This window comes from Berghia stephanieae, chromosome 2, assembly GCF_034508935.2.
Source record: "Berghia stephanieae isolate SIO BIC M18660-M18661 chromosome 2, UCSD_Bste_1.3, whole genome shotgun sequence".
NCBI classification, from domain to species: Eukaryota; Metazoa; Mollusca; class Gastropoda; order Nudibranchia; family Aeolidiidae; genus Berghia; species Berghia stephanieae.
This window is the reverse complement of record NC_088361.1, coordinates 27,827,003-27,840,001: the sequence shown is the minus strand read 5'-3', so window position 1 is coordinate 27,840,001 and position 12,999 is coordinate 27,827,003. Positions and strand designations below refer to the sequence as shown.

The 12,999-nt window shown below is 33.3% G+C and overlaps 1 protein-coding gene across 2 annotated transcripts in view; it reads right to left on the bottom strand.

The window, feature by feature from the left end:
* Positions 1-562: 562 nt before the first annotated feature.
* Positions 563-12,999, bottom strand: part of LOC144964619 (cytochrome P450 26A1-like) — a 14,379-nt gene continuing 1,942 nt past the window's right edge. Inside the window, exons 1-7 of one of the 2 annotated variants that reach the window (XM_078899101.1) lie at positions 10,945-11,140; positions 9,630-9,732; positions 8,152-8,405; positions 6,230-6,485; positions 5,551-5,839; positions 4,705-4,838; positions 563-3,384 (exon numbers count right to left, since the gene is read on the bottom strand). In XM_078899101.1, the coding sequence (XP_078755227.1) occupies positions 2,995-3,384; positions 4,705-4,838; positions 5,551-5,839; positions 6,230-6,485; positions 8,152-8,405; positions 9,630-9,713 (1,407 nt within the window). In that variant the 5' untranslated portion in view covers positions 9,714-9,732; positions 10,945-11,140 and the 3' untranslated portion in view covers positions 563-2,994. Of the gene's footprint in view, positions 3,385-4,704; positions 4,839-5,550; positions 5,840-6,229; positions 6,486-8,151; positions 8,406-9,629; positions 9,733-10,944; positions 11,141-12,999 lie in introns of those variants that run through there. The other variant, XM_078899102.1, reaches the window with a different exon arrangement.

Sequence of the window (12,999 nt, the reverse complement as noted above, 5' to 3'; positions counted from 1 at the left end):
TTAAATAAAAAATCCTTTCAGAAAGAAGTTGCCAGAAACCAAATGGCCACCATTCTAGATAAAACCAAAAAAGGCCACAAGGAGGGAACTAATGAATTAGGGGGATAGAAGAAATAGTAAGGGTGTGGGCTGATGTAGAGCTCACCAGCCCAGAAAGCAAACGTTCCCCAGTCAAAAGGGAAATTCCATCCACAGTTATCCAAGTAATCATGATCACCGGAAAGTAGCATTAGACCGTCGACAAGACAACAAGTAGTAATTGTATTACATCATGTTTTAAGCATATATACATTCAAAAGTAAAACATCGGTAAGAAATTTGAAATTCAACTAATGACAGTTACGGGGATAGAAAAAACAAACAATGATGAATACAGATTGTACATTATTCAGTTAAAAATTAATTGCAAAATAATTGTTCCTTTATCCATTCTTTTCAAAAGAAAAATTCAAAATTTGATTCGAGTCCCTTTACTTTATTGAAAAAAACTATTTCTGAATTTTATATGACAAAAATCTAGACGTTTTGACATACTTCAGGTCTGGACCCAAAAACCCCCACATTTTTGTGCTACAACATGCTTCTAATCTTGATAACATGTTTGAGAAAGGAAAAAAATTGTTATTTACCCAAGTTTGATTTTAATTGGTTAAGGGGTATCTCTGCGCTTTAAGGTCATATCAGTGCCAATAAATACAAGTACTCCAAGCTCAGAATATTTAGTTTGATTACAGAATAGACTGTTGAAATTGAAACAATTCCTTACAATAAACTAAAATTCCTTATACCAAAAATTTGTTGGGTAATTCAAAACACAACCAGGAGCTCTTGCAATAAAAAAAAAAATTCACTAATTCATAAAAAATCTCCAAAAAACTTAAACCTAAAACAATTAGAAAATCATGATAGTGTCAAAAATAAATAAATTGGAAAATGTTTATCCATGTCTTTCAATGTATATTAATAGGAAATTCTAGATTTTAAATATCATAACAAACGGATAGCAAGATGATGCATTGAAGTGAATGTGAAAATAAAGAATAAAGAATCACCGGTTCATTCATTGATTGGCGTGAGACATTAAAATATGATTGGGACGCTTTTAAGTCATATCATCGTCATGAAAAGGGAATTTTATGGATAGTCAAAAGATCAAAAGTCAAAAGTTAGCATCCAAGAAAAAGGGGACTTACTCAAATGGAGTACAGAGCCAGCATAAATCCCAAGACTGCTCTTGTATATAGCCTGAGATCATTCTATGTTGCCATTCCCTGACACAGGCACAGGGTCTTGAGATATATACTCAAAAACAATAAGATACATCACGAGATAATTACCACAGAAAATATCTCTCACCAAGGTAACACCAATTTTATTGTTTCCCTCTTGTCAAAGGATTCCAGAGAGCCAAATGAAATTGAGACAACGGATAAAAGGGGATAGAAGACTAAGAGAGACCTGACCACCCTGTTAACAAAGGTTGGTCAAGCGCAACCACTCAATTAATTTATGAATGATTAATGTAATTGCAAGAAAAGTGTATTTTTTAAAAAATGAGAGAATGGTGGATGAATAGTAAACGATGGTAATGAGGAAACATGGTGAATGGTGAACATATTTCAGCAGTCAAGACACTACGTCAAAATATGTACAGCAATACATCCTATATAATACTATACTAATTCTACAAAAGTATTAGAAAATGGATGAGAAATCAAAACAAATTTGACAAACATAAGACAGGAAATTGCTTTGTCATCACCAAATTTTCACCAAGAATTGATTACACAATTGACAATCTCTTATTTTGAAAAGACATGATAGCTGAGTGAATAAGAGGACCAGGGCTTGAGCCCCATTTTTAGCATTTTGCTTTTTTTTTGCCCTTGAACAAACAACCTAATCCCTAATGCTCAATTTGCGATGTTGCACTGCAGCTAAAGATTGGACTTTTTTAGCATTTCTCTGAAGACTTAAATGAAAATAGGATGTCATTTTATTTAGTATGTGTGCATTGATATTACATCATGGCAACAGTAACAAAAGTGCCATCAAATTATACCTATGATCATTACAATACTTGCTACATTACAGAAATGATAAATCCCAGAAGGGTCAAAACAAGGAAAATCGAGAGCTATAAAAACTTACTTCAACTCAACCCAAAAAAAAAAAAAAAAAAAAAAAACAATTCTGCAGTACTGTTTTTATGTTGAGGATCTAATCCACAAATTAAGACTTGATCTACACTCAATATTGAAACCAAACATATGGGAAGCTTGTGTTTAAAACTCTTTCAAGGGCCTCCTCAAAGTCATAAGATTACAAAAATAACTTTTTAACCCGAAGGATGAATACATAACGTAAAAGCTGATATTTGTAAATACCTTGACATTAATTTTATACATACATTGAATGATATCTACAGTTTTTATGGCTGTGACCTTGGAAAACATTACAATGCAAGATAAAATCACTCAAGATAAGAATTTTAAAACTATTTTGAAACGATCTAAGTTTCAAAAATCATTTGTTAATTCTTCCTCTAATCTAGGAAAAGGACTCCCTATGATTCAGATAAACTTCCGAAAGTTACAGATTAATTGTAGACTTAAACTCAGATGTTCTTTTCCAGATTCAAATTGTACAATATCATATCTTGGGCATATAAGAAAATATGTTGCATTGTAATCATTTTTACTAATCTATTGTTAATCAAAATATACCTCAAAAAGCCTAGAAAATGAATTTGGACAACATAAAATTATTGGTTTCAAAACAACTTTGATTTAGTTCAATAAAAAATAAGTGAAAATGTTTGGACCCTTTATGAAAAACTAATATTCAATTAAAGCCAAAAAGAAAACAGTTAACTGGTATTTAACAAGGAATAGAATATTTTAGGTTTTGAACAACAATTTAGATTACAAACGAGTTCCTTGCAATTCAATGTCATCATCTTGACAAAGCAAAGAGTACACAACAAAAGCTTGCTTAAAGTTTCTTGAACATAACAGGCATGTCATCACCAGGCTTAGTAATAGGGAGGTGAACCAAAGGACAATCAGGATTGAGTACATCCCATTGAGTTGTTCTCGCAAGCTTTACAATAAACATACACAAAACCATCTTTGCCAGTTGACGTCCAACACACATTCGTGGGCCAGAACCAAAGGGTATATAATGACATGAAGAAGAGTCTGCAATATTGCTGACATCAATTGTCTCATCTGAAGAATTATTTAGCTTCACCTCATTGCCTTGTTCCTGTTTCAACCATCTTGATGGCTTAAAGGTATCACCCTCATGCAAGAGCTTGGCAGTAGCTGCATGAGTGTCGCGTATGCTGTAGACAACTGTCCAGTCCTTTGGGATAGTGTATTTCTGTGAAGCAAAAAAGTGTTATGTAATAAACTATCGTGTGAGAATGCTTATTTCTTTTTTTTTAAGTTTTCAATTCATAAATCATCTCAGTTTTTTTTTAAAAGCTAGCAAAGTTGAGTGTGACCCATGATTATATGGGTAACAACTTTTGTCTTGGGGTTGTGTTCTTGGATAAGGTTGTTTGTTTTTGAGGATTTTATGGCACATGCCCCACTTTATGGTCACACTAGAAAAGGTCTCTGTCCAGGACCAGATAAAACCAAGTAATCTCATTCCAAAACAAAGGCAGACAGCAACATAGAAAAGGAAAAAAGATATTGAGGGATAGAAGACGCGACAAGAGTGACCTCCCTGCCCTGACCACCGTGAATAAGGCGATGAACACAAATTTCCCCTCGACTTTGGTAAACATGAGTACCTGATGTCATTAATGGAGAATACTGAAAGATGAATAAACTAAAAAAGGCTGTCTATCAAGCAACTTGAATCATATGAAATGGAAATGAAAGAATAAACATTGTAAAGAACTTTGAGCATGTGTACATTGTGGAAAATGTGTGACATTGTGCATATCAATTTTATTGACCTATTTCCATTTGTAATAGTTCATCATATCAATTACAAACATATGAAATGGCAGTGAATAAGACCTTTTTTTAAGTTTCTTTAAAATCCAGGCCTAGAAGTGATTCAGGAAAATATTTTTCCCTGCTTTTCCCTGTTTTTTTCTCCAGGCTCTGGGGAGAATTTAAGGTAGTATTTTCAAGCATGCTCATCAAATCTAGACCAGTTACCACTATCAGTAGTGTGTTCGATGAGGGATATACCGGTATCTGTGGGAAACCCATCTGTGGGAAACCCGTTTACAAATACAAGATAGACCTTGAATCGACAAAGCTATCAAATTCTGTTTCTAATGCTGCTTTTTTAGATTTCAGTCCATCTATCTCCTCTACCAAATTCACTCTCTTCACTCCTCTTGTCTTATCTTTTTCTTTCTTGCGCTGTTCTAAGCCGATCGTTCGCAGGTTGGGTAATGATTACGCAGAAGAATACATGTTGGGTTGTTGTTCACCTGGATTTTTCTCACTGTCTTTTCCCGACCCAAGGCAATTTTCACCAATTTTCCTGACTTTTCCCGGTCGGGAATTTTCAAAACAAAACTCCCGGCTTTTCCTGGTTTTCCCGGCATACTTCGAGGTCTGAAAATCAGCTCCAATACTAAACTATGATCGATATATGATAAGACACAGTCTAATTATTTCCAATACATAACTTGATACATTTTTTAGGGATAAAAAAAAATGAAATGTAACTCACCCCCAGCTTCATTTCATTTTCAGTCTTTCTGAAGCAACCACCAACAGGAGGCATAAACCTAAAAGACTCCTTCATCACACAATGCACATACTCCAACTTTTGCAACAAGTCGTAGCTCAATTCAGCTGAATCATCTGTCCACATCATAAAATAAAAGAAAAATTGAAAAAGAACGTAAGAATGCAATAAGTAGCAAATGATTAAGAGGAGAAGAGTGAAGAGGAGGAGCAGGAGTGGAGGAGAATATCTTTAACAAATTTTACCACTATTTATTTTTTGTGTAAAAAGTCAAGGAAGAAAGCAGAGGAACTTTAAGATAAAATAATTACAATCTTCTATTTGTTTTGTTTTGCTTCTGTTTTTAAGGGTTATACAGCGCTTGCAACATTTAGGTATATCAACGCCAGTAAAAAGGAAAACAATGGGACAGTAAAAAGTTCTAGAATTACAATTAAAGCACCCAAGAGACAGTAAGACAAAGAGGAACTGAGAACAAATGGGGATCAGATGTAGATTCCAAGGGGATAGAAGACACAGTAAGTAGCCCCCTGCCTGCTATGAGACAATCTTCTATTTATAATCACAAACGTTTATCAAAATCAATTTTAAGAGATGGTATTATACAATCGTACAAAAATAATAAATAAAAAAAGCATTTATAGCTGCATAATCGTGATTAGCGCATGGTATAAGCGCTTAATAGTGACACAACCAATCCACCAATACTTTATGAGACAAAAATATACAGTGTTTACTTTCGAATGCATTGAAGCCATTACTAAAATAATGTAAAGACACAAAGAAACCCAGCTCATGTATTATACTATGCCTGAAATGAGTCCTTACCTTGGCCGAAGAGACCAAAATCGCTCAATTCTTCTCTCACTTTCTTTAGAACCTCAGGATATGTACCCAACAGCAAGATGAGGATTGTCAAAGCTCCAGACAGGCTAGCACTTGACGCCACCATAAGACCAAGAGCATTGTCTTTGACCTTTTCTTCATCAAATACACCATCCTTCTGGCCATGAACAGACAAAAGAACATCCATCATGCTGATGTGTTCTTTCTCTCGGGATTTATCAGGCACACGAGATTTCACAAAGTCTAAGATCACTTGGCGAGCCTTTAGACCCTTAATATAAAAACAAAAGTATATTAATAATAATAATAATAATAATAATAATAATAATAATAATAATAATAATAATAATAATAATAATAATAATAATAATAATAACAATAATAATAACAACAATAATATTGATATGATAATAAAATAATGGTAATAAGCATGATGATGATGATGATAATATAAATAATATTTCTATTATTATCACTATTATTATCACTATTATTACTATTACTATTATTATTATTATTATTATCATTATTATTATTATTATTATTATTATTATTATCATTATTGTTATTATCATTATTATTATTATCATCATTATTAACATTACTATCAATACCATCATTGTCATTGTTATTATCATTATTATCATCCTCTTTAACTCACTTTATCAAATCCACAAAAAGGTATTCGGACTGGGACGGAAAAGATATTATGGTTAATATCTTTAAATGCCTGTCGCATTTTTCCATCTTTGTCATCTTCCTTCGAACATCCTATAACCAATTCCAGCATGATATCACCAATCAAATCCTCACAGGCTGGGTATCCAAGGAATTTATTTTTTCGCTCGCCTTCATCCATCCACTTTTGTATATGCTCATCTAAGTGTTGCTGAACACATGGGAAGTAATCAGCCAACCTGCAAAGAATTTATGATCAAATACACATGCATTATACATTTAATTATTTATGAATCTTATTTGGTTGTTGGGTTTTCATTTCATTGAATGAATTAACACTGAAAATCGATTGGTTATCTGCAATCACCACCCCAGCTAATTAACAAAACTAAATAATGTTTTTAGCCACCACTCATCCAAAATAACAGTACAACTTGCATGAGGACAATAACTTCAAAGTATAATTCTTCTCCCCTCACTACCTTTGGGTCACACTAAAGAATGACCTAAAATGGGAAAAACAAATTGATCAGATAGTACCACAAGCAAAAAAATCAATAGGATTCATTAAATGGAATTAGATCAGTGACTACAAAACATCAAGTCCCAAGCATACAAATCCATTGTGAGACCCATACTAGAGTATGCCAGCGCTGCATGGGCCCTCTACATCAAACAGAATGTTGAAGGGCTGAGAAAGTACAAAGAAGAGCAGGATAATACATTAAAAATTGTTAGTCTACAAATCATGCATATATGACAGCTGCCCTTCAACACTTGTAGTTACCAACCCTGTAAAATTCTGTCAACAAAATACCAGACTCTCAACCCTATATTCCACACATCCGGAAGCACCCCATCTTATCTCACACCAACAATCTCAATACGCTACAAATAATAATAAATCATCACATCAATAAGTTCCTTAAACGATACACTAGGACTGACATCTACAAAAATAGTTTCTCCCCAACAACATTCTAGACTACATAACCCTCAACACTCAAGCACATCCTAACACAACACAATGGGACTCATATTAAATTTGCATAGTGGCAGATATGCCTCTCACACATTATCAATATGGATGGAAGCTATTATCATGCTCCAAAATGCTCACAGGAAAAAAAGACCCTGCTTCTTCATCTTTAACAATTTTTCATTGAGTATGTAAAGAGTAATATCACTTTAATCAACCGCATAGCAATAGAGAATATCTGAATCAATACTTCGTGCATTCGTCTAAATTTTTACAAAACAACCACTGTCCAAGAGACACTTTGACCTGTCTGTATCAACATGGGTGGAATGTCTTGCATTTGTCAAATCAACAGTCATTGAGTGATGTAAGTCATATTTTTGTGGTGTGTCTTTTGTTTGATTTGTTTTTAGGGGTTTTACAGAGATTGCAAAACATAATTTCAGCACCAGTAAAAAAGGAAAATATGGGATATTGAAACAATTCTAGGATTGCAAGTAAAGGTACCCAAGAAAAAGAAAGATAAAGGGGTTCAAATAATAGGGAACAGATATAGATTCCAAGAGCACACTATCAGTGTACTTAGTTTGAGATCACCTAAAAGTCTCATCCAGACACCAGCACAGGATTCCACCAAGACGAATACACTCAAATGTTTACAGAATATATCCAAACAGAAAACAGAATTAACAATACATAACAGAGAGATGATTTACAAGGGGAAAAAAAATTATCTACCAAAACTAATCCTGTACTGTTTCCCTCTCAGCCAAGGACTACGGCAAAGGCCCGAGCAAAACAAAGCAATCCCATTCCAAGACAAAGACAGAAAGCGACTGAAACTGAAATATTTCTGTGTGCCCCGCAGGCTGTGACCACTGTACTAAATAATGGCAGGGGTCACATTAAATAATCAAATTCCTTACCTAGTAGGGGTAAAAGCTTTCAACAAATCTGCCTTCAGTGGTCCATGTTCTGGGCCTACGACAACAGGCAAACTTTTTTCCCCCATTAGAGCCATGACAACTTTTGGCCATTTCATTGTCAGTTGCTTTGGTTCTTTCCCAACTAGAGTATGGATATTATCAGCTCCAGTTACACGGACAGTTGGATTCCCTAGAATATGGCACTTGAATATGTTGCCATACTCTTTAAACTTTTGAGCGAAATATTCAGAGCCCTGAAATAAATATTTTGCTTTATTTTAAGAATCATTAAATTTTCATTTAATCATTAGTTTTGTAAAATATTAAGCAATACAGATATACAATTGAAGCCAGTAATTGGAATGCTACTTTATTGGAACAGCTGGTTATTTGGAATGATCAGTCAGTGACAGAATTTTGCTCTCATTTATAATATAACTTCTACTGGTTAATTTGAAAGCATCCTGTTGATCAAAATTGTTTCACACCCTCAGAACTTTGTAAGACATGTTTTTCTTTCTAAGAAATCTTAAAAGTAAATATCCCTATTGAGAAAAAAAATAATGGAATCATCCCTTGCCTTCAAATGAACAAATAGATTAAAATTGGTTTCAAGCATATCATCACGGATTCCATTTTATACGATAGTAAATTATACTTTTTACCCCTTCGGCCGCCTTGGAGAACTACAAATAATTAATGAGAGCTTGGATAACGATGCAATGATTTAGTTGCTTTTAATACCAGGTTCATTAAAATAGTATAATGTTTTGCTATTCATGGTGAAATATGATTCACGTGTCTTCGATTCACTGGTCCATATTTGGGAAAGCAGTGTTGACAGTTCATTACAATATGTGGTAATTAGATATGGTCAATCATTCTCTTCTATAATTATATCTGCACGCATGTAATATCAAATGTTATAAAAAATGAAAGCTCTAATGTTATATCAATGTAACTTTTGATAGGTTGTTCAGATTATGAAAGCCATTCATGGAGTCAGTTAATTGGAATGGAACGTTGCTTAACTGGAACTATTTCTATGTAACGGTGCTGTTCCAATTACGTAAACAATTGTAATTAAAATAATAATAATAATAATAATAATAATAATGGGGAAAGCACTTGAATGTGACAACTGGGGGCAAGATCATTGCACATTCACTAAGGAGACAAAGACTATCAGCATCTTGCATTTATCTTGAGCAAGAAACTTTGCCCATATTTTTCACTTTTAGGTCCTGCAATGAAGCCTACATCTTGTTACCTGTCTTATATTGAGAAAGACCAAGAAGTAAAACTACGAATTTTATTTATCTATTTATTGGTAATAGAGATGGAGCAATAAATATACTAAGAGAGATTCAAAGCAGAATACTGAACCTAGTAGTAAATAAAGTTACAAAACTATTTGAAATGAACATGAACACATGCCAGTTTTAAAAAAAAATTATTCTTTCCTAAATGTGGCTTACCTTAAAGATAAACTCTAATGTCTCTCCCACGATGGGCAGTCCCATGCTACCTGGAGGCAGCAGCCTTTCCTCAGTATTGTTCATTGTGTATTCTTTGATTCACCTGACAAAAAGCCAATTTAAACTTTAAAAACAAAAAAAAACTTAACTAAAAAAAAATAAATATTTTTGTAAAAAAAACTTTTTTAGTACCAGGTCAACCAATCTGAGAAAAATAAAAGACCTCATTGGGGTCATTTCCTTTTATAAAATAATTAACATAGTCGTAAAAGAAATCTCTTATATATCAAATTATTTGACATGGCATGGACTGATAAGTGATTTTTACTTCACGGCTCGATTATTTCTATAAATTCATTATTTCCTCTTGCCACTTGATTATTATTGCTCTACATATTCAACCCACAGCCTCATTATATTGGCTGGATTCAGGGGTTAAATATTGGATTTAAATTCAAATGCCCAAATTGATAATGAAACTGCCTTATGTACTCCAAACATGCTTATTTTATGTTATGTATAAAAACCGATGCTGGCCTCGATACAAAGCTATAACAATGAAACTATTGTTATGCTGATGACCTTCGGAGAAATGTGGAATTCGTCACCATCATCGAATTTCAGCTTTGATCTACTTCAAAGGAATGCAAGGAGCAGAAGAAGGAATTCAACAATTCAAAACTACGACATTTGGGCTTCTGCATTAATCACATTCCTCACAAACTACAGACTTTAAAGGAGACCAACATTCAAAGAAACAATGACATCATGATTCTTTTTAATGTGGCGTGCCTTATCATAATTCTTATAATATAATAATAATAATAATAGTAATATAATAATAATAATAATAATAATAATAATAATAATAATAATAATAATAATAATAATAATAATAATAATAATAATAATAATAATAATATTATTATTATTATTATTATTATTATTATTATTATTATTATTATTATTATTATATTATCATCATCATTATTAATAATAATGTCACCATTATGAAATTCTCAATTCTTCACTTTAAATTCATTTTCTGTGATTTAAAACAGAAAGGGAATTTCATGCAAATATCGAATGACAATTTCAAACAAGCAAAACTTGACAGTAAATGTAAATGGTCCAATGTTTGAGGGGGTGGTTCTATACTGTATCACTAGATATCAATTGAAGTAAATAACATTAAGCTATCGGCTTATTATAATTATCGAAATTATTGTGCAAATTGTCTAAGGAATTCCTATTTGAAAATTGTTATCAGAATAAAGACAAGATGGAGAACAAATTGGTTGTAATTTCCACTCACCAAAACAACTGATCACTGATCACACAAGAGGCTAAAATAATTGTTCTTAAATGAATCCATCGTAGGAGAGACATGACGAGCATTCAAATGCCCCTATCACTACATTTTGAATTCAAACAATGAGCACCAGACACCTGACGGTGACCAGCAACTCATTTTATATACCAGACAGGCTTGGTCCTCAGCCCTCGGCCTCGGATGACCCAGTGGCCTACTGTCTCGTTAGTTGTGGGTCAAACGCACTCAACATTACGCGCAGTTGCGCAGAGGTAGTATGGCTGGACAGTCTTTATTAAAGATTAGGATGCCAAAAGAACTAAAATATTTATAAGGTAATCCCTTCATATATTTTTTTGTCAAATTAACAATTTAATCATTGATCTATAACTCATGAGGTATGAGATTCTATAAAATTTAATAAATACAAAAGAAATAAATACATATTTTCTTCGTAGAAAATTTTTACCAACATCATTCCTAAGAAATACCAATCTGGAAATCATGAGGCCCCTCGCCTACCTATTTTTAACAGCGAGGTTTGGCCTTCACCTTTGTTACTTTGTTTTGCCTGTTGGTCTGTTCTCATTGTGTACTTTCTCAGTACACGTCGGTTGTTCTGTACGCGGATCATAACGAAATGAAGTCTTTTAAAATTCAATAATTCAATTCTCAAAGAGCGTTTTTATTTTAAAAAATTATTCACCCCTCGAGAAATTTGAAAACTTTTGTTTACCCCTTCGAAACTCGGTCATCTTATGACAGGTCTTGCTTGGACAAAGTTGACCTAGAAATAGAAAATGCCAGATTGACTAATTTTTGGCCGTGAACATTTACTAATATTATAATACTTTAGTTTCATTCTAGTTTAATAACTTTTATTAGAATGCATCATTCATTTATCAGTTGGGTTGCAAACAGCAAGATAAACAACAACAGTAATATTAAATGCATTAAAAATTATATATCCTGCACATGCTATTTTTTTTTAATTACGCGATTGTGCAGAAAGCGAAACAAAATTATTTGGCTGTATTTTTCATTTTTATCTGAACCCAGTTCATTATTATTTTACAAATTATATTCGAGCAAAATAATCTAGAGACTGGGGCCAAGTAATAGGCTTATATATATATATATATATATATATTTTTTTTTTTTTTTTTGTTGATGCCAATTTGATGGTAATGTCTAATTTGTTATTTTATTTGATGTTATTAAGTTTGAAGAGGGTGAATTTTATCATGGGAATTGTTTTCCATACTCTCTCTCTCTCTCTCTCTCTCTCTCTCTCTCTCTCTCTCTCTCTCTCCCTCATGGGTTTGTGTGCGTGTGTGTGTGTGTGTGTGGGGGGGGGGGGGGGTAGGTTCGTAAGAGCAACGTGCATATGAATGACTGTGTCGGGGGTAGGGAGTGAGAGGGGTGGGGTGGTGGGGGGGGGGGGGGGGGGGGGAGTTCTTCGTCCATTCTATTAGTAATCTGACCTCGTGATTATTTTTAACAGTGACGATGAAATCAATACGATCGCATTTTTGGTGAATGCTCTCAGCGATGTTTGTCCAGAAAATGAAATTAAGCGAGCAGGAAACTCGGTCAAGCTCACATTCTTGACCTACTTTTGAAAGGGGAAATTAGGTCAAGCCTGCTTTTATCGCCACCCCTGCATTGAAAAGTACTGAAAGAAAAAAAGTATGTCGGTGATAGGGAGAAGGTGAGATCAAGATTTGGATTAAAACATATGAATATATCTAATCGAGCCTTCAGTGTAATAAAATCACTGGAAAGATGAGCAAATATTTTGTACCAATAATTATAATTTCCTGATACTTTATTTAGTCAGTTATTAATCGTAACAATTATAGTTTTGAAGTTTGACTGTAGTCGAATGAATGAACTCGTGTGATACCAAAAAAAAAAAAAAAACAATGTAAAGGACTTCTGAGCACAATTTGTGGATACGGCGCTATATCAAATAATAATTATAATACATATTTTGTTTACGTTACAAAGAGCCCCATATTATTATTATTATTATTATTATTATTATTATTATTATTA